General features: G+C 39.6%; 4 protein-coding genes across 7 annotated transcripts; 1 reads left to right on the forward strand and 3 right to left on the reverse strand.

The window, feature by feature from the left end:
• Positions 1-105: 105 nt before the first annotated feature.
• On the reverse strand, positions 106-4,670 carry si:ch73-314g15.3 (uncharacterized protein LOC368688 homolog). The gene is made up of 12 exons (XM_064336659.1): positions 4,398-4,670; positions 4,034-4,122; positions 3,702-3,820; positions 3,444-3,546; positions 3,224-3,318; positions 2,931-3,080; positions 2,381-2,548; positions 2,231-2,300; positions 2,067-2,145; positions 1,394-1,547; positions 1,115-1,219; positions 106-895 (listed from the first exon to the last, which is right to left on the reverse strand). The coding sequence occupies exons 1-12, from the start codon at positions 4,502-4,504 to the stop codon at positions 866-868; spliced, it is 1,269 nt and encodes a 422-aa protein (XP_064192729.1). The 5' UTR covers positions 4,505-4,670; the 3' UTR covers positions 106-865.
• A 269-nt stretch (positions 4,671-4,939) lies between these two features.
• Positions 4,940-12,452, reverse strand: prc1b (protein regulator of cytokinesis 1b). 4 transcript variants are annotated; one of them, XM_064336650.1, is made up of 15 exons: positions 12,286-12,452; positions 10,833-10,965; positions 10,606-10,728; positions 10,226-10,459; positions 9,857-10,027; positions 9,626-9,775; positions 9,331-9,478; positions 9,070-9,206; positions 8,817-8,912; positions 8,077-8,223; positions 7,827-7,937; positions 7,460-7,564; positions 7,096-7,278; positions 6,781-6,818; positions 4,940-5,695 (listed from the first exon to the last, which is right to left on the reverse strand). In XM_064336650.1, exons 1-15 carry the CDS (start codon positions 12,294-12,296, stop codon positions 5,647-5,649), a joined length of 1,836 nt encoding a protein of 611 aa, XP_064192720.1. In that variant the 5' UTR covers positions 12,297-12,452; the 3' UTR covers positions 4,940-5,646. The 4 variants fall into 4 exon arrangements, with proteins under 4 accessions (XP_064192720.1, XP_064192723.1, XP_064192722.1 ...); XM_064336653.1 differs by having other exon boundaries at positions 7,173-7,278; positions 12,286-12,451; XM_064336652.1 differs by lacking the exon at positions 6,781-6,818 and having other exon boundaries at positions 7,173-7,278; positions 12,286-12,451.
• A 1,138-nt stretch (positions 12,453-13,590) lies between these two features.
• Positions 13,591-22,424, reverse strand: vps33b (VPS33B late endosome and lysosome associated). Its single transcript, XM_064336654.1, has 23 exons — positions 21,578-22,424; positions 21,389-21,469; positions 21,177-21,238; positions 20,616-20,665; positions 20,465-20,532; positions 20,301-20,346; positions 20,125-20,219; positions 19,820-19,924; positions 19,376-19,466; positions 19,073-19,150; positions 18,449-18,522; positions 18,279-18,365; positions 17,910-18,000; positions 17,510-17,584; positions 17,282-17,346; positions 17,112-17,166; positions 16,966-17,012; positions 16,515-16,647; positions 15,940-16,013; positions 15,664-15,765; positions 15,265-15,340; positions 14,246-14,368; positions 13,591-13,752 (listed from the first exon to the last, which is right to left on the reverse strand). Exons 1-23 carry the CDS (start codon positions 21,671-21,673, stop codon positions 13,673-13,675), a joined length of 1,854 nt encoding a protein of 617 aa, XP_064192724.1. The 5' UTR covers positions 21,674-22,424; the 3' UTR covers positions 13,591-13,672.
• A 343-nt stretch (positions 22,425-22,767) lies between these two features.
• hddc3 (HD domain containing 3) lies at positions 22,768-25,001 on the forward strand. Its single transcript, XM_064336665.1, has 4 exons — positions 22,768-23,190; positions 23,293-23,348; positions 23,800-24,040; positions 24,586-25,001. The coding sequence occupies exons 1-4, from the start codon at positions 23,079-23,081 to the stop codon at positions 24,714-24,716; spliced, it is 540 nt and encodes a 179-aa protein (XP_064192735.1). The 5' UTR covers positions 22,768-23,078; the 3' UTR covers positions 24,717-25,001.
• The last annotated feature ends 1,383 nt before the right edge of the window (positions 25,002-26,384 follow it).

The following is a 26,384-nucleotide window of genomic DNA, read 5'->3' on the forward strand; positions in this document are numbered from 1 at the left end:
AAAGAGGATGGAGCTCTGAAAACAATGAAGCAAGCAACCACTTTTTGATGTCAAGAACACTAAACTGTCGGTTCTGAATACATTATAAGAGTATATGGAAACAAATTTAACATTTGAAAAGGGATTATCTTTTTATTTCAGAGATTTCCTGGAAACACAGTTACCTTTATTTCCTTTTCATTACCAAATATAGATGTAGTAATTCTAATGATTCACCCATTGCAGGGCTAGGGATTGTGGAATGTTAACAGCTCCAAGGACAGCGACTGCAGAGATAAGAAGACAATGACGCGCTCATGAGACACATAGTAGCACCCAATGGCAAAATCTGGACAGGTAGAGAGAGGATTCACCAAAGGCTGAGAAGCTCATTCATACCATGGGGTGATCTGGAAAATCTGTCCATCGGATATCAAGTGAGGTGATGCGATAAACTGCACTAACTGTTTCATGGCGTCACAGTTTAATCCTTTTGTTGTACAACATAATATTATCAGCAGCAATATAGCAAGTGCTGAGGTTTTCTGTGATTTAACAGTCAGCTGAGTGGTCATGAATGTGATGAGATTGGCGGCATATAGAATATGATGCTGTTGGCCTCCAAACTAATTTACAGTCCATGACAATGCAGTGATGATGAGTCAAAGATCAGAATAAATAAAGCAGATTCTCAATAATAATGCCTTGACCTTTGCACTGAACTCCAGGGAGTGAGAACCTTTCTCAATTTGGTTTGCGAGACTGTAGTTACAACTGACACCAGTTTCATGCTCGTAACACTCATCAGTTGTGTTACAGAACAGACAAGTCTCTGAGATTGCGTGTCCATGTAAAACCTGGACTTGGACTGCGGAAAAATCTTCAGTCAGCTAGGCTTGACCAGAGGCACGTACCACTAAGGAAAGAAGGAATGAAACAGACTAAGATTAACTGCAAAGGGTTCACTTCAAACATTTGCGTAACTTTTTCATTTTGTTTTTCAAGAATTAATCAAAAAACATGAATTGTTTTCTGGAAGTTGCATACGGGGGGCCCAGGACAAATTCTCGTACAATTGTCCAATTCACAGTTTACATTAAACATGTTCTGGTATAAATATGTCACAGACTCCCACCTCCTCTGTCATTCCTGCTGTTCTTCTTCCCTCAGTGTTAAAGGGAGGCTTCAGATATCCTTTAAAGTGCTGCTTCACCAGTTCATGGAACGTTGACAAACAATCCTAAGGAGAGATGGTAAATACTCAACCTCTACTTTGAGTAAGGATGAGGTGCAGAACAGAAAGAAACGTCAGATATGGGAGGTGAGGTTCTACCATAGCCTTTACTTGCACTAAGAACACATGGGAATTTTAAGCTGAATTCAGAAGTTCTCACCCCTACAAAACAGAACATACCCGTGCTTCCTTTGAGCAGATGTATGTGAACCATTTCAGCCCTGCAGCCACGTGAGTGATTTCATCGCTGTAGATGACCTCCAGGACCTGCACAGAGCTTGTGTCACCCTGCGCCGCGAAGCGGGACAGCGTCTGGGGATGGACATCCAGACCCCTGCAGGGACACACAACTCAGCCTCATCACTCCACTGCACGGGAAATATTAACTGCGCCTTTGAGACCACCACTACAGATAAACGTGAATACATTTGACTGAACATGTTCAGAAAAATGACTGGCTTGCTTTTGGCTTCACCCTTTGGTTTTGTGAGCGCGAGCCCTATTTTGAGTTTACTTCAACTGCAAACCCACCATGCTAGTTTTGAACGCAATGGTTTAGCACATTTTGTCCCCACAATCCTCGTGTATTTTCCCACAATTTTGGGGGATTATAGACAGAGTACAAACCTATTGTGGGAAATCAAACCTGTGGCTGCACTTACATGGGGTTGAGACATTTATTTTAAAAAAAATTTTTTGAGACATGGAGAATGCAGGGAAATAATTGGTATATGGGAGACTCAGACAATATGTATGAAATCTGCACGCCAGTCAAATGAAGTTTGGAAATATTTTGAGAACAGAAGATTCTTATGAATCTGGCATTGACATTTGACCTGGGTAACCATCATACCTGGCTTCGTGTACCATGTGGACAATTGCCAGCCTGGCCAGAAGGTCATGGGATGTGTCTGTCGCAGACTGCCAGAGTCCTGCAAAGACAAACACATTTTCAACATCTCTCACATGTAACTAGCAATACTCCAATGAAAAGAGTAATGAATGAAGAGCACCTACCATTGTGCACAGGTAAAGAACCAAAAAAGCTGCCGAGCTCGGTGATCCGTTTCTCCAGCAAGTGATAATGCTGTGGGGGAAAATGTTTATTTTAATGATATTTCATGCGGAAGTTATTCAGACGTGAGCTAAAGTTGTTCTGAAACTGACCTTGGCCTCATCTCCCGCCACTTTGACAAAGTCACTGAAGAACTGTCGGGGCAGAGGCTCCCCAGAGCTCAGTGTCACGGAAGAGAACCTGGCAATTATGTCCCAGGAAAGGTCGATGGCCCACTGCTCTATATTAGCCAAAGAGTGCAACAGGGCAATCCGGCTGGCCTATCAGAACAAAAGCACAGGACACAGTGAAAGGCATTTGAGCATTCAGCGAGGATACCATGTTGCCATGTGACACTGATGAAGCTGCACAGCAGATTATATTTACCCTCTGGGCTGACAAGAGTAATTTCCTTACCGCAATAAAAAACAAGGGGTTTCATTCATTCAAAAAATCAAACTAATATTACATTACAATCACTGAATTGTTTTAAAACAAAACGGCAAACCCACTGAAAGACTGTGTATCGTGGACACAATGGTATATATATTTTCAAGTAGAAACTTTAAAATTTACTGCAAATTCAGTTAAAATGAATTTCCAGAAGGAATAGCCTCTGAGAGCTGACTGAATGGCAATGTCAAACTCCTGCTATGTCCTGACCAATGTGCCTCCTTTGCCCCGCTTGATCTTCCCTGGTTCCAGCACAGTAAGGCTGTCCTTCCTGCTGGGCTGAGCTGGTGGCATTGCCCGGCCCACGTCCGTGATCTTGCCGGAATTCCACCGCTGCAGCACTTCCTGCGTCAAAGCGACCTTGAGAGATCAGATCATGAATAAGTTAAATCAGAGCTAGGAAACAAACCACATCACAAGTCTCCAGTATTATTTTACAGCAGTGCACTGAATACATTCCACTCCATGGCTATAGCATTTATTTCAATAAGCAGCCTAATTACCTTCTCATTGGGGTCTGGGGTAAGGAGGATTTTTGTTGCCCAGAAGCAGAGCGAATCCTCAGGAGTGGACTTTGCATTATCTGGTAACAATCTGCCTAAACAATAAACCCCAAATAAACGGAAATGTCCATGCTTAATCTGCATGATTAATTATAAGAGCCACAGACTTGCTAAAAGAATTATGTCCAAAATTAGCATACATCATCTTAATTTTTCTTACCAAATGATACTGTGTCTTTTTCTGGAATGGGACAAAGTGACAGGGCATTTTGTGTGTTTATGTAAATCTTTCCTTGAACCACTCTGACCTCATAGACTTGGTTCTGAAAAGAGAAAGGATAGAAGGTACTCAGTGTTTAAATAAAATTGATCAAGTTATCAAAAACTATTAGGCTCAGGAACTATCTACTTGATTCAGTCAATATTATATCTATCAAACTGAGAGGGTCCTTCCTTGAATGGTGATCACATCCCCTACCTTAAGACCAGTGGAGGATTCACCTGTTTCCAGGCAAAAGTCGAAGTGATGCCAAGGACATATTAATGCCAGTTTTCCATTGCCCAAGTCCTCAATATCACCAAGGTCAAGTGGTCCTCCTGCACATAAACGCACGTTTAGTTTTAGAGTGTATGCAAACTTTCTCCAATAATCCAATAACATACAATATTAGCACTGCACTTGATCTGCGTGTATTGACTTATTTCTTTAATTTACGCCGTTTATCGTTGGCACGTTACAAACCAAGCATCTTTAAGATATCACATGACGTTGACTAAACTAGCATTCTGCATAACGCACTAGGTCATTACCTTCATGAGGACACGATGAATCCATCGCCCAGTATCTATCATTTTCGGCGTGTACAAGAACAATGTGTTCTCCGTCTTCCGAATAAAGTCTCGTGAAAATAATAAAAATACAAATGTAACGGACACATCTGTCGGCTTCAAATAAGCAGATACATACACAATATTGTCAAGTTAATTCAAGTTCCTGTTTAGGCTAGATTTTGAATGTAGCTAGTTCGCAAACTAGCTTGCGTTCATCGGGGTGTCCAGTGTTAAATAACTGACAAAATGCAGCTAATACAACTGACATAACCTAACTTAAATAAGAACTATACGTCCATATCGATGAAGAAAAACGTTTAGGTGGCTAATGAACACAACTTACTTGGTGCATTGGGATTTAAAATTACATGTTGTTCCTACACACTGCCAATTACTACCCTTTACAATTTCTCTAAGTGCGTTAACTAAATCCTCTTCGAAGCAATCCATTCATGGGGAGAACTGGGGGAAAATAGTTCCTCTATTTATTAAGTACAACGGTATGCATGTAGTCAAGTACTACACCCGCACACACCGAGTTAGCACGCTTTTTGCGTTTAGGAAGAACTTACAAATACATCCGGACACGTTTTTAGCAGCGGACTACAAGAAATGGATCCCCGGAAGTTAAATTGGTGCATCAATAAACACGTCCGTCCAAAATATTTGCTGTAAAAGTTTAAATTACAAAATAGGGCGTGAATATCAACTTTGGGAAAAGGATACACAATAAGAAAAAAGGACAATAATCTTAATCTTGTTTTAACCCCAGGCACGATACTAATCCCATGTTGGGGGAAGCACCGATTTCTAATGCCATTAAACAATTAGCAAGCGGTTATTGTACTTTCACGCCAATACTTGAAAAAATGACAATGTTACAACTTTAGAAATAAAAGGAATTTATTTACATATTGGAAACGGGTTTGCAATACATGACGAATGTGAATAGATTTTTGCCTATATAAAGCAGTCAAATTTGTTGGATTCAAATACATAGACCCATCCCATCCATAAAAAAAAGACTATCAATTCAATACCATGCCTTGGAGAGTGTCACGTAGTGTCAGGAATAAATAGAAGAAAGCAGTGTGATATTCAGGTAGTGACAAAATGTGCAACTGATGATTAAAATACCCAAAAGTAGAAACACAGATTAGGTTAAAATAGCATGTGTTAGAAAGCGTTCATAAATTCCAACTTGACTGACTTCGAACCATGTAGACCTTCAGGAGCAAATAAGTCGGTAGAAAAAAGTTACAGAAAAACACTTTTCGAAGCTTCCCGTTACTGTTAAATCAGAGAGAAAAAAACGCATACCAATTTAAAACAAAGACGCGCTTGATCGGTGCAACAATTAGAAGCCTTTAAAAGTGTTAACTACAATAAAATATATTACAACTTTTTATATAACATCATTTCCGTGTGCATCCACATTCTTGACGATACATCACTACCTTCATTAATACATACAAATGCAGACACCAGATAAACTGTACGGATTCCATTTGTACAAAGCACGGAGCCCTCACTGGACAGCGAAAGGGTGCATATGCTTGCGTTCCAAGATCAAATATGAGTGACGGTTGAGTTCAAGACTCCGGGCTTGGAGTTAGATTTGGATGCCCTTGAAAGTTCTTGCTGTGGAAAGGCAGAGAAGGGGTTAAAAAGGTCATGGCAAATCAAGCACACAATGAACCATCACAAATGCCAGTGAATTCATAAAATGTCAGCATCCTAAAAGCATTAAATTGATGACCAAGGGATGGTACTTCAGTGAACTGTGTATTCTTCTGGTTTTCTATATAAAGCAAAACAGTTATTTAGTTATTTATGACAAAGGGATATTTTACACAAAATAGATAAAGTATAAATACTGTCAATAATAAAACTTAAAATTATTAGAAACGACTGGTCTTACATCTTGAATTTTCACAATTTTGGTTAAATCATCTACCAATCCCAGCGCAGGTTTTGCAGAGAAAATCAGCCAATTAAAAACCCTGTGAAATACTTGAATCCTTGGATTTTAAGAGTTAATTACCATCAAGGTTAAGAAGCATACTTTATACAAACTTGTAAAAAGGAAAATACAAATATGTTATTTCTAAACACCAGTACAAGTCAGAAAGGCTTGTGCATTCTGTATGCATATTCACTTAAAGTTTAATTGTTTGGCAGCCCACTAAAATGCCTAACGGCTGATCGTTTTAAAATAATCTTCAAATGACAAATACCAAATTATTGGGATGAACCAAATTAAACTGCACATATCATAGTATTGATTTTCAGTGGTTCAAATTGGTTTGCGTGTAATAGAACTAGAAATATGATGATTTGATTGCACAGGGTCTTTAATATAAGACAGAAATTTGAAAGAGGGGAAAAGTTTTTTTATCCAGCAGGTGTTAGAACATTAGAAGCATTGGCAAATTCCTGATAAATGTATAAACTGGATTTCGCCTAAAGGATTCTGAATTTACTGGGATGAGGTTAATGAAAACAGCAACACACAGCCTAGTCATTTGCTTTGGTGCGTAGGTGTGTAAGTATATTTAATGCTTTCTCCCTTCAGTTCATCCTTCATTTTCTCAATTAAAAAAATATATATTAAAAAGCAAAAATGTACCACCGAATGGGACTTGTATTAGATTGTTAATATTCAGCATTAAGAAGGTAAGGGAGATCTTTGCCATGGGTTCCAAAATGCATTCATTTATACAAACCTTTGCAGGGCGGTGGAATCAATGTGGCCAATTTCCATCTAAAATGGAATGCATGATTAGATATTTTCTGTACCTGTGTGGTGTTAAGGCAATAAGTATTTAATCCACAGTCAAGGAAAATCGTGACTGGGTAGTCTGTAGAACCAAAACATTTTAAGACTGTCCAAGCTAAATGGGCAAAATTAACTCTACATGCTATTTTTAATCTGTAGTCACAATGTTAAGCCTCTCAACAGTCTCTCTTCCCAACTAGACTGTGTGTTGCTGAAGAGATTGGTAGATGTTTTTTTTTTTTTTTTGAAAAATGTCAATTACCGCAAATTCTGAATAGGTGCTGGCAACAGAGTTAATGCTGAAGGTGCGTTGTGAGCCTGCTGGCGTCTTCGACGCACCACTCAGAGCAGTCCCATTGAGGTGAGAGATGTTCTCTTTGTTGTGCTTCATCAGACCCATATTTGGAGTCTTGCTGCGTCCTGGTGTCCGCACCATGAGACCATTCTATGGAAGGGACATTGGGGAGAAAAATCAAAGAATAAGTTCATGTGAATTATTCTGTGTGTTTCGACTCCTGTGAAATTAATTTTACATTTAGCACTGGCAAAGTTACTGCGATGCAAAGTAAACGGTGATAAAATCCTGTATCAGACAAAGCTTTCAGAAGCAAAAATTTCTATATTACCGAGAGGGGGGTTCTGGACACTGGAGAGCGACAGATGGTTCCCCCAAAGACAGAGCGCATTGTGCTGTTAGGAGTGGTGCTATAGATGCTGGAGGTGGTATTGAACTGAAGAAAATGCAAGGGTTGTTAGTGGCACAACAGTTGAAATCAGTTAAAATTCATAGCTTAAAACTTGCATAAAAATACCTTCATTATGAAATATGACAGAAGCAACTATTGGAGTAATTAACCAGTTTCACATAGATTTTCTGCCACAGAATGGGACAGTCAGTTTTAGTCAATGAGAAATGTGCTCCACAAAAATCGCAAAAGGCATGCAATTCTACACGCGACAGTACAAGACATGAGCCAAAAGGCCCAGCATTACCTTTCGCATTTTTCCAGGTGTGGCGGCGCCTGGAATTCTGCGTTTAGACGGAGTACGAATAGCAGTGCCATACAGCATATCTTCCTCCGTTTGCTTGCTTTTCTTCAGTTGCTTTTACAAATATTAAAAGCAGACTTAGACACATTTGGAAATGGGGACCGTTTTTAAAAACACAACATTCTAAAATGTACTACTACACCGCCCCATATCATCCCTGCCAAAAATCATTTTGTGAAGCAAGTGTTCCTACCCGTTCCTGTTTTTCCCTTTCTTTCTCCATCCTGTACGTCTCCCATTGCTCCTCTACGTACTGCATAAACTTCTGACCCCTGACTAAGAATTCACAGCCTTGCTCCTGCTCCCAAACATCGATCTCAGCCTTCAGCTTCTTCTCCAGCTGAAAAATTAAAAACACATTTCCACACAAACCACATTTAAATTTTCCACTCATCAATGGAAAACACCTGCACACCCTACAAGAACTCTGCACAGGTCCCCCACAAAATAAGAAAATCCTAGTTATTCTAAGTTATCCAAGTTATTTTAGTCCCTATAATTTAACGAGACAACTCCAGTTTTTATCATTGCAATAAAAATGGGCAGCATTGAAGATGGAATTTTGAAATAATTTTTAACAGCGTTTCCGAAATTGTGCTGACAACCAATTTCAGATCCTCTCGTCAGCAAATAACACTTAAAGGACTTTTGGTAGCGTGTTCAATGTGCAAAACAGCTAGCTAGCCAATTTTGCAGCAGGCTGATATCAGATACTTGCAATCAAGCTAGTAAGCAAGCATGATATATACATGTTCTGCTTGAGGTAAAATAAACATTTTCCATGGTGAAACGTTCAAATTTCAAGGGCTATGGGCAGCCTCAACAGAACAGTCCAACATCAAGAAATCAACATGACTCCACACCAAAAACGTTAACAGAAGAATACAAGTCTGCTTCTGATTCTCAGCAGACTTTCTGCGATTGATTTCCCACCTTTGGCAGGCTTTTGTGCAGATCAGCCCTGCGTTTCTCCTCTTTCAAAAGATTTCCTCCACGGTTAGTAAATCTGGAAGGGTCGGTTGTCTTTTTCTGTGAAACGAACAATAGGCCATTTAATGAATCACATCAAACAAAACACTGCCTATTGGAACTTCTCCATGATTAAGAACCATTGAATTCTTGTTACAAGTAAAACAAAAGGTCAAAAACAAAAAGGAAGTTAAAATCAACTACTTATCACATTCACCTCAAGTTCCTGGAAGAGTGTCCAGTTTTCTTCCCAACTGCGAATGCCCTCAAAGAGCTCCTTGTGGGCCTCATAATGTTGTTTGAGACGAAGGATTTCTGCATCATGCAGGCTTAAAACGTCTTCAGTGATATCATCTGGAGAAAGAAATAATGGATGTGTTCCTCTTCGTAAATTTAAAAGAACCGTGGTAGCCTTAGCCTAAAATGAACCCATAGATTACGCAAGCTACTGATTGGTTCTATCAAAACAGCCACTTACCAACATAGTACGGTGCAAAGGCCTGACGCTGGTCTTCGCTGAAGAAACACTTGTCCCAGTAGGAGGCAATCTCCTCACGGATAACTGCAGTAACGTTCCAAATGTTCTGAAGTTTTAGTTCTTCAAGGCGCTTTATCTCAGCTTCTAACTGAAATGGAATTGAAACAAATTAAACTATACGTTTAGATTATGCCATTCATAAACAGATAATAGTCAGAGAGTAAGTCAAACAGCAGTTTAACATAGTAACAGACAGACAATTTGACAAATTGATTCAGATTGACATTCTCCTTACAGCCTCCCTATTTCTTTTCTTGGACAAGGCCATATGCTCTGAGAAAGCCTCCCTCTCCTCCTGGGCGATTTGCAGCCTCTCCCAAAGCGCCTGGACCTTTGTGCGGTAAGAGCTACAAACTGCCTCATTCACCGCCTTCTGATCTTCCAGCTGGAGAGAGAACACAAAACTGTCATAAATGTCTGCTGGAACAAGCCTGTGAACTAATTAACGTCTGTGACAGGTTCTCACCTGATGGAGAAGCAGTTTAAGCGATGCAATATTCTCTTCGGACAGACAGAAGGCGTCCTCATCCTCACACACCACATCCCGCTCAAAACTAGTGTCTGGCAATTGCTCCAGGTCCTCCATGCACAAGATAATTTGTCTCTTAATGCAGACAAACTCTTTGTGCCTCCGATCCTTGGATCAAACAATACAACACTGTTACTACCTGCTGTAAAACTCTAAATACACAATCCATCAATAAAACCATGCCATGAGGTACCCTTTAAGCAACACCACTAAAGCACCATAGTGAATTTAGGTATTTCAGACTGAGGAGTTTCATTTTTTGTGGATGTGAAGGAGAGGCTCACAGTGGCCATAGAAGAGGTTTACCTTTTCTGCAGTGAGGTTGACAATATGTTGGCGGAAGTTCTCCAGGTCCTTCAGGGAGGGGACCAAGTCGGGGCTGATACTGTAAGAGTCTGTGCACAGAATGTCGCAGAGCTCCTGGTCCTGCTGACAAAGAGCTTTGAGCTCCTGCATCCTCTGACTCTTCTGTTTCATCATCACTTCCACTCGGGTTCGAATGTCCTTCTCCAGCTGCAGCATCGTGTGCCCTTCTTCCTCCTGCCAAAGCAGAACCAAAATTCTGTGAAACCACTGGGGGACGATGTACAAGATTGCACCGGTGCCTACGGCAAAGACAGTCACAATGGCAAAAATCTTCACAATGACAGAGGTCAAGATAAGGCGTCAACAATGCGCGAGGTTACCTCAAACGGCGGTAAATGCAGTTCCCTGCACAGAATGTCCAGCTCTTTGCGACACATATCTATGCTGTTAATCAACCGGCTCCTGAGGCTCTCTTCCTCTGCGATCATCATTTCCAGCAGACCCTGGGGATAGTGCACATTTAGGCTAGTCCTGTGGGCAACTCATGAGAGCGTACAGGTAACCCCCAAGAGCAAACCCACTCATCGCATTTGATGGCAGAACTTACTTTTATATGACTCTTTACAACATCTGTCCTCTGCAGTCGCTGGTCCTCTGGGATTCCTATTTCCTCCCAAATATCCTTCAGGCGGCACAGTGCTTTGTTCAGACATGACACCGATTCAGCTGCGAGCACTTCACTGGTATGGGCCAGACAAAATGCACCAATATTTCTCAATCAGCAACCACAACACCCAAGGTTTTAATTTCTCTAACACAAAAAGTGAATTTAAAGGACTACATTCAAAGGCTGTGCATGTAACAGTGTCTAAATTGTTTATATTTGCCAAACATCAACATTAACCAATTTTTCAGTAATAAGATAAGCAGAAAAGCATGATAGAAATGTCACAATACGGCTTTATTCACTCAGTTTGCCTAGCAAACATAACTTGGATAAATTCTGGGGTACGTCAGTAAAGTTTGCGAACTAATATTATTTCAAGCTCTCAGCGACAGATCTGCGCTTAGTGTTACTTCAACTCATTGGAATGGTAATTATTTGTAACCGATAATGCTAAACTTTTCCCATAGGCGAGACACACCCAACCGGTTTGGCCAGCTCTACGGTCTCGGTTTTTAAGTTCAAACGACAGCTTTCTAGCTCGTCAGTACATTCAGCTGACATTAATTGTTGCTACATTTTCGACATCTGCAGATTGCAAAATTCCCTTGGCTGTACGTTACCTCGAATAAGGTTATGACAGCTAGCTAACAATCACACGGTAATGCTATATCAAAACGCTCCAACAGAATTTAGCTACCTACATTTAGTAAGCTACATCACGCCTTGTATTAAATACTTAGCTAACGGTCACAGTGAAGCACAACTAGACTCGAGAAACTTGAACGCTACACAGACAAATGTTGTTCAAAATAGCAGGCTAGCATGGAATTAGCATTAGGTATACATACAAACCGTTGTGAATGTCATTACCTTATCTTATCTAAAGTTAGACTATGTCACCGCCTACTTAACGTTAGGTAATGGTATGTTGTTCATTGCAATCATATAATATTATTCGATCTTAAAAATCATTTGGCTAGCTAGTTAACTACCTAATAAGTCAACGTTACTATTATACTAGGGATCTGTTTGATAATCCGACTAACGTTAGCATTCGCTAGACTAGCTACATTGTCATACCATGCCACCACCATTTAGCCAATGACATAGCTAGGTTAACGTTAGCTATCGATTTTATCGGGCTAGCGTTAGCCATGTTAGTATTTTCAAAACTATTACTATTAGTTACTAATGGTGAACATCTTGTGTATCTAGATAACACAGTAGCTAACGCTACCTATTCCTAGCCAGCTAGTATAAACAAAACTGAAGAATGCAGCATTAGACTACGTTAACAAACAGTTCGCAGAGCAGCTAGTAAATTATCTGGATAACTAAGATCGTTCTAAAGCGAAAACCATGTTTTTTTATTTCTTTTATTTTTTTTACAAACCTCCTCCTCATTATGCACTCCTCGAGATCTTCCTTTATGGTAATGTTTGCACCAAGTCCGTTTACTGTAAAAAGTTTGAAATCACAAGTAAAATATCTTGCGAACGAGCTTTTCTGTTCTAGCCAGTATATACTGTCTCTCTTCTTTGCCGATTCAAATAGTGCACCGCATGTAGGTTTACTTCTCATTGGCTACGACGGTCCTAGCGTCACGGAACCGTCGCTACAGGAACCACCAGGGGTAGTTGTTTTTTTCAACGCTCAAGACAATCACTCACCCATGAGTGGCACAATACAAAACGTTAACCAATCACACCAGACGTAACCAAACCCCGTTAGGTTGTAACGAACCGATGTGAGGTCACTTGTATTTGCGGTGCTTGAAAATTAAAAATCAAATTATGGGAGAGGCGAGTAGGCTACCGATTTGCGCAAACTGGAAAACAGATCACAAAAAAAAAAAAAAAACACACACAGAGGGACCAGTGTCATAAATCTTGCCAAAATATTTTCTTAAATCTTTTAAAAATGAAAATTAATAATCAGAGGCAATACTTTGGCCAGCTGGTACTCACCGAACCAAAAATTATATCCAGCAAGCCAACAAGATAAATTGTGTAAATTTGCAATGAAAGAGATTGAAATATGCTTTGAGATTTTTGTCACATCCAGAGGTGTTGCTCGTGTTGGTGCCACATAATCTGATGTCAATTCAAATTTAAATACCCTCAGTCATATTTACTCACAACCGCAGCCAACCCCTGTCTATGACCTTTATTACATTTATTGATTTATTTTTTCCATTCCATCCATTAACTCATTCCTGGTCAGGGTTGGTCAGCGCTGGAGCCTACCCAAGCATGCACTGCGCAAGAGACAGGCAATACACCTTGGACAGGCTGCCAATCCATCGCAGGACCACACACCATTCACTCACACACTCATACGGGCAATTTAGACTCTCCAGTTAGCCTAACATGCATGTCATTGGACTGTGGGAGGAAACCCATGTGTACAGGGGGAGAACATGCACCTTCCAAGTTGAAAGACCCCAGTTGGGATTCAACCCCAGGACCTTCTTGCTGTGAAGCGACAGTGCCATCCACTGCACCACTGTACCACTGTGCTCCCTGTTTTGGACTACTGAAATATGAGAAATGACACTGAGAATGCTCCCAAAGTTTTATTTAAAGCATCTAAACTTATGGGGCTAAGATATCAGAGTTCGTATCAGCAGAATATCCTCTCAGTACGCTCTTCTACTGGACAAATGAACATGGCACAATCAGATTTCCCCATGTCTTGATCTTTGTGGTTTTACAGCTTGTTGATGGAAGACAGTCTTGTACCTGGATCTTCCTACTGGCCTTTGAGGAAGGAATTAGGATTCACACATGGCTGTCCAACATAGCTTCCAGCATTCTGGCACTGTTTAAAATGGCAGTTGTTACCACAATAAATTTAAACCCTAAAAGAAAAACAAAATATATGTCACAATTGTATACTGTTATGCATTAAAAAAATAAAATTAAAAAAAGTAAAATAAATCACTGTACATATTCAACCTTATTTACCATTTTTAAGTTTTACTATTTTGTTAACACCCTGGGTGGATATGTAACAGATGAGTCAGTTTATATTGATTATGGTCACTTTAAGACAATAGGATGTGAAAGCACAACTTCTGTTGTTACAAAACCCTGCCACCTCAGTCATATATAGTTATTCACATTCTGTAACTCACATGTAATTTACAAATAAGAAACTACAATGATTATGACATTTGAAGAAAGGCTTTTCTTCCACAACTCTTCCATGCTCATTTAATTCTCCCTTCAATCGGTTAATATTGAAGTATTTTAATACAATTTTGATATCGCTTATGTCTCCTATGTTCATTTGTAATTTCTAGGACATTCCCATTTTTGATCAAATTACAGAATTACTTTGGGTCTCCTTACCCCTTTCTCTGCCCAGAAAACGTAGTGCTGAGATTTCGGAATAGCTGCAGCCTCCAAGGAACATCACAAGGATAATGCGCTGGGCGTCGGTCTTGAGCCTGCTTTCGCTTCCACTGTTGCCCGCTGAAAGGGCAGAGGTGTTAAATGCAGTGAGACAGCACTTCTCTCTTTGCGGCTGTAAATCTACATAAAACCTCAATGAATTAATACACAACAGCAGCTGAGGCCAGCAAATAGGCAGTCCTCGTTCAATATATAAAAAGGCTGATAATATTATACAATATTTCATAAAGCTCTTCCCTATACAAGCCAGACTAATAAATGTTAGTGAAAAACAAAACAATCCAAATGAAAAGTTAAGTCTTAAGCAAGCACAGCTTAAGCTTGAATATTTCCTAGTTAATTACTAGGAGGGAGCCTCCTAGTAATGAACTGGGAAATATTCAAACAAATGTTCAGCATATTTCTATTATTGCATGGTACAATTTCACCAGAAGGGGTTCAGTGCAGACATGTTAACATATTTTTTTCTTAAAATGTCCCAGCACAGACAAACCTAAACTTCAGATCTACCGGGAAAAGTACCTGCATCAATGCTAACAGATAGGAAGTTAACCATTTTCAGACAGTCGCAGCAGGAAGAATGGGAGTCTGACCACTCCATTAGCCTCACCCCAGCTGAAGCCTCTCTCACACCCAATAGTGCTCAAAATGTTTCTTTTTTGTTTGTTTGCATTTAATTAAGCCCTACTGTACAAGGTTTGTCTTACAGAACTACCCACAATGTAATACATGCAATGCAATACCCTCAATACAGTTATTGTTGCTCCCTCAAAAGCAAGAAGTTAATAAATTCTCAGTAATACATCTCCATGCCTATAATGTTAGGGGGTTTTGGTGGGCTTAAAACAAAAAAGAATTAAAAAATATATATAATGTTAAATTATTTGGAGCAGATCCCCATGATAAAAGAGGCATTGCCACAGTGTGATTTGGCCCTTGGGATTTAGCGCCCCCACCTGTCACTGCAAACTCATTGCCATTGAGCATGCGTGTAACTTCCTCCAACCCAGTCCAGCCATCCCGCTCTAAGACCTGCAGAAACAGCACACTGGCATCTCAGGACAACAAGACTATGGAGAGACAAAACGAGCATGGAGAGAACAGGCCTGCATACTGATAGGTCAAGGGAATATCACACTGGCAAGGCTCAAAGATTATTTTAATCTTTCAGTAAAGCGTGAATAGTTTGTACAGTGGAAAACATATACATGATAAAGACTCCAAGTAAATATATATAATATAAAGCAGCCAGAAATAGGGTAATAAGTACACACACACACACACACATATGTATTGCATAGTATATTATGTGTAGTTTTATGTTTGTACTACAAAACAGACTTGTGGCTACCCACCTGCTCTATTAGTCTGCAGCTGAGGGGGATATAGGCTCCACTGAAGATGTAGGCCATGTCTCTGGGGATACGGAGGTCATACTCCTCCCCTGACTTTGGGACCTAAAAACAAACATGTTGTTTTAGCATTCGTTTCACCAGTACAAAGTGTTCTGGCCAAGTATTTATTACCCCTGCTTAGAGATCAAAGGCACACAAAGGCAGTTTAATAAACTTGACGAGTAAGCGCAGGGAAATAACTAATGTCGATCTCTATACGATTAACTGATTACTCACTAGGGCAAGCCTCTTGCTCAGCGCTCGGAAATTGCTTTTCTTTGCCAGTGATGAGAAGGCATCAGTCAACTTTCCTGGAAAACACTTTGCATGATTTAAATATCCACAGACTCCAATACAGCAGTCCATCTACTATACACGTACAAAAGCTCGTTCGCAAGATATTTACATGTCTGCATTTAGCAGCCACTCTTATCCAAAATGATTTACACAGATTCGATTTTTACATACAATACATTAATACAGACGGATATTTTACTGAAGCAATTCAGGTCGAGCACCTTGCTCAAGGGTAGAACGGAAGCATCCCACGTGGGGTCCTGACTTACAAACTTGGAATTATAAAAGTCCAGTTCCCTAACCATTACGCTCCAGTGCCACATCATTATGCTACAGTGGCACCTATGCTATGGTTTGTCTGATCTCAGAATTATTCTCCAGCAGACACTGTGTAGCTGCGCTTAGAAAAACATGTTCAAAGATGCCTCGTCTTATCCGCCTTATTTCACACCAGTCTCACCAACAGATTGACTGTTCATCCTCTTGATTCTAAGTGCCCTGCCTCGGTACCTCACCTGCAGTCTTGTCATTGACCAGTTTGCCCACTTTGCTTTCCATGACAGTGAGCGTCTCCCCTGGCTGCTGCTCCACCAGCAGCCCCAGCTGCCGCAGGTTGGCAAACGTTAATAGGTGCTCAATACCGTAACTCTGAAGGGGATGGCACAGAGAGAGGGTCAGTTGTGTCTGAGATAAAAACAGATTTGTGTAGTGACTGGAGAATGAACTTCATTAACTCCATGATGGGTGGAGTCACAATTTTGTGTCTGGACAAGACTTGACAAAAACGTAATATTGCCAAACAAGTTTTGAAGCTGTACTGTCAAGTACACCATGCCAAAAGTAAACAAGATTAATTACAACTTCACTGGAGTATCAGTGAATATTCTTGGCAGGAAATGGGAGGAAATCTAAGGCAAAGACCAAACATTTGAAATCCATTAAAATGTTTGGAAAGGGAATACTCACCTGAAGGTACTGAGCTTTCAGAGACCGATAATCTTTTGGAAGAAGTCCTAAAGGTAAATGGACATATAATTCATTTTTAAACATTTGTCAGGTTTATTTAGGTTATGCTTCCATTTCTCCAAATTAGAATTGGCACACAGACTCACCATTTTCTGTGAGAGACAACAAGCAGAGAAGTCGAAGACTATCAATCATTGAGACCTAGTGGACAGTACAAACAATTAAATAACAGTTCTAGGAATCTCAGTCTCACCAGAGATAGGATCCAAATGTACCACTGTAAGCCCACTTGTAGGCCTGCCCTTCTTATGCTTACCTGTCTGTTTATGTGTTCCTCTACGTAGGCAATGCACTCTCGAATTTCAAAACCCTCCAGCAAAGCTAACAGAAGGGAGAAAAGTAATCTACATTATATACCTAAAACTACCATGTGCATCTTTCCAAAAGTTCTGTATTTAAAACAGATACCTTCTGTATAAAGGAACTAAAGGGTAATATAAAGACCCAAAACATGGCAGCAAGTCATGTAGCTTTGTAAACTCACAGTGCTCTGTCTTTAAAAGCTCCTGAAAGTCTTGTTTTGTTTTCTTCTTCATCATTGACTCACTTGCACCAATATCTATGTGGGAAATATGGAATTAGCACATTTATTAGCTTTGGTAATACCATGCAGTTGAGTGATGTGTACGACATGAGAGGCACCAATTGTAAAGCGCTTTGGATAAAAGCGCTATATAAATGCAGTCCATTTTATGAATGATAAACATTGTGTTTTTATAAGACTTTTACAACAGTAAAATGTCTGACTGTTTCAAGGCAAAATAGTTTTTACATCGATAATCTGTACATTGCAAACAGTTCCACCAACCATCACTGGAAGTGCTTAAGTGGTGGGAGTGGTGTAAATCAGTCAGATGATTAAATACTGAGGTCAGCAAACTCACGCAGGCTGAGCAGGCGATGCTCTTGTTTTAACCCTTTCAGTTCTTCTGAGACAAAAGTTTTCATCTGTTTGATGTCCATCCCTTTCCGCTTCTGCAGGAAGAGGCAGGAGGTGTCAGGAGAGATGGATAGTGGCCTTTTATTTCCTTACAAATTTACTCACATTTTCAAAAGGCTCCCTTGTAGGTTCACCTCTCAACATTTTCTATCCATTATCACCACACCACACATAATTCCCCTTGAAGATGGATAAATAGATAGATGGATACATAACTTGGGACAGACTGATTGATAATAACATTTTTTAACAGAACTGACTAAGTTGAAGCACAAAAAATTACAAGCCATTTCAAATGGAGAGAATCACTCACATCATATGCAGTCTGCAGGTTCCTGGCCTTCTGACTCAAGAAGCCAAAGACATTAGAGAAATGCTCATTCCTGATCTCATTGAATACCTGGAACAAAATCATCCAATCAGAGCAATCCGGACACACAACAGAGAGCACACTCACAAAGTGCCATCCTCCCTCATACCAACCTTGTCTTGAGAGTTTAGCATCACCTTCACACTCTTGTCAGAGGATGTGACATCAGGACCAAACTCCGCACTTCCTGCATATAACAAAGCGCAATTCCCTTTGAAAATGGTCATGCTTGAATTAAAATTAAAAACAATATGTGAGTAGACAAGTGATATTCCTGTAAAAATGTTTCTAAAATGATAATAATCATACACTATTTGGCCAGAAGTATGTGGACACCTGACATCCAACATCTAACATCTCATCCAAAATTATGGGCATTAATATGGAGTTGTCCACCCCCGCTGCTATAACAACCTCCACTTTTCTGGGAAGGCTTTATACTAGATGTTGGAGCACTGCTGCAGTTACAGAACCCAGATAAGGACAATATTTACATGACAAAATATGTTCATTTGAATACAGGCTATGCAATAATCATATGCAATAATGACTCCAAAAAGAACTACCTAGTACAGCTGTCACTGCCATAAGTTTCAAACCAATGCTGAGTATCATAGCAAAGCTAAGAACCACTCACAATATCACGCCATGAGTGTGTTAAATGTAAGTAACCAAACAGCACAATTGCTAGTTTAAGTCAAACAGATCAAATATGAATAACTTGGTGCACTACATACCACACTTAATCCTGAAGATATCATCCACTAGGCCTTCGTAAACAACTTGAGAGCAGAGTGGAGTGACAAAATCAACATCTTAACAACAAAGGGCAGAAAAGAAAAAGAGTATATAATGAATCCTCAACTGATAAAATGAATTGTGAATTACTGCAATGACCACAGTAAAGGACAAACTTGGCAGCACATAGGCTATACAGTAATGAACATACACATGACATACTGCAACCACAAGAACACTTCCAAAAATAGATGGAGGGATAGACAGATAGACTCAACAGCCAATAAGATAAGCTTGCATACCTCGATCAATGAGAAAGACAGTCCCAATATCAGGTTTTCGAGCTCTCTGCTCTCCCTCCTCCACTAGCTCCCTCCACAGTGCATATGTCATCTAAAACAAGAATGTGGCAGTCGCTTACAAACATTTTTGGGAGTGAATATCAATGATCATTACTTTTGGCTATAGGTTTAATGTTTAAGTTTGCAGGCTAGCCAATTTGTTAGCAAATCTAGGATACTGACACAATTGTGTATATTGCTAGGTTCCGCTCACTGAACTGTATAAGTTCTTATGTAGTTCATTGGTTCCACTTTACATTGCAGTCCACCAACTAAGCCGTGCAGCCACTGAGTAGGTGTACATTTTTCCAGAGGACACAGGCAGACTGTAAGGTGACTGGTTGACAAAAGGAGTCACTCTTGTGCACTGATATGGAGCTAACCCTGAAAACCCTTGTGTCTTACCTTAGCCGAACGGCCAATCCCATAAGCCTTTGAGAAAGGACCATAGAGAGAATGCAGGAGGTGAAGTGCACTGCCTGCTGTCGTCATCCAGCGTTGGTCACCCTCCTGAAAACATGTAGCAATTACTACCCTGATCATTACAGTAGAATTTCTCCATAATACACCGCTCTTATAAAAATCAATTTCAAACTTGGTTTACTGTTGTTCATATTTCTGAGCTGACGAATGTTTGTGCACTCAATGTTTTTATCGCTCATCGATACCAGAAAGTCGACCACTCAATGTTTTTAATCATTCATCCATACCAGAAAAGTATCTCTGAAGAATTCAGGAAGCTCAAGGCTAATGATGTCATCATCCAGAGGCAGAAGGTAGAAATCCCATTCATCAGTGCTCACATCTAAAAAAAGAGAAAGGGGCATTCTAATAACACCACACAGGATGTGTAGTTCTACAACATAAATAATGTAAAGCCACTTACCACCATAGACGCCCTGCTCCTCCAAAATCGCCTCACATACGTAGAACTGAAAAAGGTAACGAGGTACAAGACTTTTGCAGTAACTTTGAGTACATGCGGGTTTTCTTTATTTAAAAGGATATAAGTGTCTTTGCGCCTTTGAAAGTAAAAGGGAAGCACATCACCTTCCGTGGACTAAATATGATCTTATATCTCCTGAATTTCCCGGCTGCCTTGTCCGCATTGACAATATCTGAAAATATTTCAGCAAATATTTTGCATTAATTAATTGTTTTTACAGGTCAGAAGTCATTATAATCTTATAGTCCAACTTACCAGCAACCCACTTCACAGTTTGTATTCGGGGCCGAATCAGAAAGCACAGTCTTCGGGAAACAGAAAGATTGAGAAGATTATATTAAATTACTACTTAAAAGCATGTTTGGGTTTTAATTACTCTACCAGAGTTTCAGTTAATAAATGCTACTCTAGGTGGCAGCCTCTTTCTTCTTACTTTGACAGACTGGACGTGCTCATCTCTGACATTAAAAATATTATTATTATGTTGGGCTCCTGGCCTCACCCACTCAGCAAGCCCCTCCCCCAGGCCTATTCTGTGTACTCTTAAGGCAGTTGAGTATTCTATAATTCTATAATTCTATACTTGTACATATACATGTTCTTAATACGCAGCTATGCTAACTTTCTTTATCTCATGTTGTTGTATGTCAGGGGAGTGGGGCCTGGGGGGGTTGTTTGTGTACTAAAAATAATTACGGAAGTAGCAGTACTTCTATAATATATCCACTTACTATGAAAAAATCAAATAAAGATCCTTAAAATATGTGGGGTTTTCAAATAGGCTTGGGATTTTCCCAGGGACATGCTAGAACTCACTGATCACACATGCTGACAATTGGTTTGTGTTCCACTTTATACAGTTTGTCCACTTCATGTTGCTGCAAACAGAAAATAAGCAGGAAGAACTTTAAAGAGTGACCCCGGAGAAACGTAGTTTAAGTGTATGTATTAAGAACACACATTAATAATTAAAATGAGAAAAAATAGCATAGAAGGTTGCCATGATGAAACAACAACACACAATGTACCTTGAGAGCAGTGACATTAGCAATGCGATCCAGAGGACTCATTAAATCTGCCTCAATAAACAGATCCTTCCTCCCAGGGAGCTGGTGAACAAGAGGGCACAGTTATATATTTTAATGGGAGCTGTAGCTAATTGTTAAGTGTGGACATATAGAGCAGCTGGTTGTGTTTCATAAGGAGGGTTGCTGTACCTGTTCCAGGAGATAGATGAGCTGGTCCTTTGCCAGTCTCTTGAGAAGAGAAAAATCAGGTGGCTCGGGGGCATCTCGTCTGCTGCTGTGTGCCATAGGGACAGATGGGCGACAGTACAGCGTGCGGGAACAGCTGACTGACACAGCTACGTTACTTGCAAACCCTCTTCCTATCGTACTAGCGCTGTCAAATATTGGCGGTATGACCCAATCAGTTATAAACGTTTAAAAAACTAGCAACAAATGAATCTATTTCAACCTCCAGCATTTACTTTTAGTATTCAAAGGTCCTAATTTAACTTACAGCTAAATAGCTGTACCACAAGCTTCTGTCGTTGATACTATGCCATATACAAGCTAAACAATTTCAAACGACCTGGGGCGAACATTTCAAAACAAATGTATCTACCAAAATAAAATGAGTCAAACGTTAGACAACTAGTGTGAGCGACAACTTAGATGCCAAACGTTAATGTTGCTCACAACATTAGCTATAACATAAAGCTTCGCATGATCGAGCTAACAAGCAGCAATACACTGCACAGCACATGTTAATTGCCTTTAATTGTCACCAACCAATTATTGGACTAAATGCATAGCAACTGCAATAGAACCGCTAAGTTAATGCTAATAGGTGACATGCAGGAATACGCGCAGCCGACTAAATCAAAGTAGTAAGCTATCTGGCTAACATTGTCATTTCGGAGCTCATCTCTAACGCTCAGAGAACTGTTCTCTGCTGACGCCTTGTCGTTCCTTTGGATGCGGAAGCAAAGTTGCTGCAATGCTTGTTTCTTCCGGACAAGTAACAGGATACATCCGGTTCAATGAAGGCTGTAGTCAAATCAGGGGACCAGGGATCGACATTCCCCGTGAAGCTCGAAAACTCCAGTGCTTAGGTTAGGTATTGCAGTTTATGAAGCCTCTGGTGCCAAAAAGGAAATTTCCCCCATTGACGTCCATTCAAAACTATGAATTTACCATGGCGAAATGATAATATTTTGGACATAACTTTATGATTCTGAAATTTCTTCACACTGAACTAATTACTCTCCAGGGACCGAAGCTGCACAGTAATAAATAAAAGGTTTTTAAAATTCCTATTCATCCCTTCACTTTAGGTACACAGTGCGCATGCTCCGGTTCCAAAAAAGCCCCATAGTCAAACTGGTAGCTGCATGAGCTGGCTTCATGCGCCAATGAGCAGCTCCCATAGAAATCTGTGGAACAGGTTAGCGGAAGCTATCCACATTCTTGTATATCTCGATGAGTCAAACACGGAAAGAGCGATGGGCAAAAGTCGTTTTGCTCATTTAACTGAGTGAAAATATTTGTGGGCTTTATACAAAGTAATTATTTTGCTTATTTATTTATATATTTTGATACGAATAGGTAACTAGTTAAATTACTTGTAGCAGGTGAAATTTAAAGTCTGTTGTGGGTAACGTAGCGTTAATAAATGTTACTCCAGTATACATGACCTGCTATCTGTAGTGAAATAATGAGTTCAGATTCAGCGCTGTTGTTGGAAACCGTACACTTTGCGGCAGAAAAACATAAAAATCAACGGCGGAAGGACCCTGAAGCCACACCATATATCAACCACCCAATTGGTAGGTAAACAACGAAGGCGGTCACGGCCCTCAAATACACAATCAGATGTTGAATCTAATCTATTTTTTCCATTGTATTTTTCCTCCCGTTTTTTATTACAGGTGTGGCAAGAATCTTAAGCCATGAAGGTGGAATTACTGACATTGAAGTTTTACAGGTAAATTTCTTTTAATTTCATCATCTAGGTTGGTGTGTAGTTCTGCTTACTTTTTCTGTGTATTGTAAGGTGAGAAGATGGACACTAATCCATGCTAATATGTGTGGCAAAATAGCCTACCTTTACATGGAAATCCATTGATTTCTCGACCTACACACTGTTCTTATATGAATGGAACATGCTGGTGTACTCGTATTTTATTGTTATTAAATTGTATGTGCCTTAACATGCTGGTGAAAGTTTACCAAATGTGTCTACTCTCAAGTCCCCAGAAGCATTGATCTGTGCTGTAATTAAGTGTACCAAAATTTGCATAACATGCTGTACACCTATAACTGTGTTATCTCCTTGAGTATACAAGGAAGAACAGATTCTGAATACAGCCAAGGTCACAAAACATCACAACTCAAAAATTTCCATTTACAGTTTGGCTTTGTTTTAAACCCTTCAGGCAGCTTTGCTTCATGATACAGTGGAAGACACTGACACCACCATTACAGAGCTTGAGGCGGTATTCGGGCAGACGGTGGCCAGAATTGTCCAAGAAGTAACAGATGACCGCACTCTGACCAAGCAAGAGAGGAAGCGTCAGCAGGTGGAGCATGCGCCATATTGCAGCCACCAGGCCAAACTGGTGAAACTAGCTGACAAGCTGTACAACCTGAGGGATCTCAACCGCTGCACGCCCTCTGGTGAGTGCACAGGATGAAATAATCTTATCTTAAATCCATCATCGGCCGTGAGCTCACCTCGATCTCTGATACCTATCAGATCTGCATTTAGCGCAAAGGACTGTAAATACTTAAAGACTCCACACACCCTGCCAACCCCTCTCCTCAGGGAAAAGACTCAGAGCCATTAAAACAAAAAATACTCATTTCCTCGACAGCACCTATTGTATGACTATACAGTTACTGAATAGCTACTCAATGATATACCAGCTGTTTATGACAACGTACAATCCAAATGCACAATAGTTCTTTTTATTTACATTATGCTGTGCTTGATATCGTTGTTGTTATTGTTGTTCTGTCATGAATACACTGAGGCAAATTCGTAACAGCTAAGTTGGTATGGCAGTAAAGTGTTGAATCTTGAATCTGGAATCTTAAATCACAATGAGATCGGAAATGGTTGTTCACGTTCATGTTCTATTTTTTGAATTCTTCAGCCAATTATATTATGATATACGTTTTCCATAAGAATCTCTTCTAAGGCCTTTTTTCACTCCTGTTAGGCTGGACAGAAGAACGGGTCCAGGAGTACTTTGTGTGGGCGGCACAGGTAGTGAGAGGATTACGTGGCACCAACCAGACACTCGAGAACAACCTGCAGCAGCTCTTCAAGCAAAGAGGTGTCGAGATGTGACTGCCTTTGGACAGCCTGTCAGAGTGCCACACCTATGTATCTGGGGAAAAAAGTTGCCCCAGTTCTTTAAATTGATTTCATCACATTTTTCTGTAACTGAGAGCTTTTTGTCTAACAGCACTTTTAAGATCTAGCCCTCAACACTGGTTTTTATCGAATGCATATTACCTCATTTGTCAGTACTGTGTCTCATATGAGTTTCACTATACGGCATTTACATTGATAAACTCCACTGATTTGTAAAATAAAATAAAATGTTGGGAAATAAATTTATTTATGATCACACAGATGCTGCAATTGTGTTCTGTACTTCACTATTCAGTTATGGTTGATAAGAAATAATTGACACGTGAACATTGAACAGCTTTGTATATATCCTATACTTTTACTGTATGAACAAACTAGTGGTTGTTAGCACCCTGTTAGACTACAAAGCCGAAATGTATGCTTGTAATATTAACCCTTGTGTTCTGGTTAGTTATTAGCACCTGTGAAACTGTCAGCCTGAGTCACATATACTCAGGACATTACTGGGAATTTAAAGCAATACAATTATTATTATTATTATTTTTTTTTTTTGCAAAATACACTATATATAAACTATATATAATTTCAATTCCAAACAATATACACAATACGTATGGTAACTGGTTGCTGCTTACTCCTGCTAGATTACATTTAATAATGAAAGTGACATTAATTTCTGATAAATATGTGATTTATATATTTTTAAATCCAATATAATGAAGGTATGAGGGGCATAAGTTATTTTTACCTGTGAACAAATGACATGGAACAAGGTTTTCATACAGTAGATTATGTTTTGAAGTGACAATCAAAACTATTGTTCATCTTTATCTTATTATATTCAAAGACACCATATAGGCAAAAAGACAAATGCAAATATAGATGATGAACAGCAAACAGAAATACAAAACAAGAACCAAATTTGCACTGGTTCAGTCACTGGTTATGAAATATTTATCTCAAAAGTGTCATTCCTTTTTTCTAAATGGGTCAGTTTCCATACAGATATTTCATGTAATTAGCCTGTTTTCTAAATTTCACATTTTTAATTTTAAGTGGGAAAAGTATGATTTGTTGACATGTATATGTATTGCGCTTACCGAATATATATATATATATGTACATACACCTACTGCACTTTACTGCTTCTTTTGCACTTCTGGTTAGATGCTAACTGCATTTCGTTGTCTCAGTACGTGTACTCTGTGCAATAACAATAAAGTTGAATCTAATCTTATCTAATCTAATACAGAGAATGACCATTTGTAACATGAAATAACAAAGGCCATGTCCTCCAAATTAAATGCAGAGCAGCATAGAATACCTATTACAATTTTATTTTGTAGCCTGTGTTCCCACTGTCATTAAAATAGGAGCATTGATTTTCTAATGCAGGGCTGCCCAATCCTGTTCCAGGAGATCTACCTTCCTGTAGGTTTTCGTTTCAACCCTAATTTGGATTAATCCTGATTCTACTAATTAACAGCTCAATTAGATTCAACAGCAAGTGATCTAATGTAGACAGGAGACGTATGGAAATAAAATTTCAGCCTTTGCTTTCATATTAATACAATGGATAACCCGAAGCTACGACCTGGGAACCTTTAGGATTTAGTTCTTGTTTTAAAGGGAACGCCACCG

Source organism: Anguilla rostrata, chromosome 5, assembly GCF_018555375.3.
Source record: "Anguilla rostrata isolate EN2019 chromosome 5, ASM1855537v3, whole genome shotgun sequence".
Taxonomy (NCBI): domain Eukaryota; kingdom Metazoa; phylum Chordata; class Actinopteri; order Anguilliformes; family Anguillidae; genus Anguilla; species Anguilla rostrata.

What these genes read in the sequence shown, in the direction of transcription:
- si:ch73-314g15.3 (XM_064336659.1), bottom strand. Translation starts at nt 4,504, where the DNA reads ATGGATTGCTTCGAAGAGGATTTAGTTAACGCACTTAGAGAAATTGTA. An exon ending in AATCCTCCACTGGTCTTAAG is followed by an intron (nt 3,547 to 3,701) that starts GTAGGGGATGTG and finishes TTCTCTTTTCAG; the next exon opens with AACCAAGTCTATGAGGTCAG. An exon ending in CAGCAGGAATGACAGAGGAG is followed by an intron (nt 896 to 1,114) that starts GTGGGAGTCTGT and finishes TTCTTTCCTTAG; the next exon opens with TGGTACGTGCCTCTGGTCAA.
- prc1b (XM_064336650.1), bottom strand. An exon ending in TTGTAAAGAGTCATATAAAA is followed by an intron (nt 10,729 to 10,832) that starts GTAAGTTCTGCC and finishes CACTATCCCCAG; the next exon opens with GGTCTGCTGGAAATGATGAT. An exon ending in TCAACCTCACTGCAGAAAAG is followed by an intron (nt 10,028 to 10,225) that starts GTAAACCTCTTC and finishes GTTTGATCCAAG; the next exon opens with GATCGGAGGCACAAAGAGTT.
- vps33b (XM_064336654.1), bottom strand. Translation starts at nt 21,673, where the DNA reads ATGGCACACAGCAGCAGACGAGATGCCCCCGAGCCACCTGATTTTTCT. An exon ending in TGCTAAACTCTCAAGACAAG is followed by an intron (nt 18,366 to 18,448) that starts GTTGGTATGAGG and finishes ATTTTGTTCCAG; the next exon opens with GTATTCAATGAGATCAGGAA. An exon ending in GTTGTCTCTCACAGAAAATG is followed by an intron (nt 17,013 to 17,111) that starts GTGAGTCTGTGT and finishes ATTTACCTTTAG; the next exon opens with GACTTCTTCCAAAAGATTAT.
- hddc3 (XM_064336665.1), top strand. Translation starts at nt 23,079, where the DNA reads ATGAGTTCAGATTCAGCGCTGTTGTTGGAAACCGTACACTTTGCGGCA. An exon ending in CTGACATTGAAGTTTTACAG is followed by an intron (nt 23,349 to 23,799) that starts GTAAATTTCTTT and finishes TAAACCCTTCAG; the next exon opens with GCAGCTTTGCTTCATGATAC. An exon ending in CAACCGCTGCACGCCCTCTG is followed by an intron (nt 24,041 to 24,585) that starts GTGAGTGCACAG and finishes CACTCCTGTTAG; the next exon opens with GCTGGACAGAAGAACGGGTC.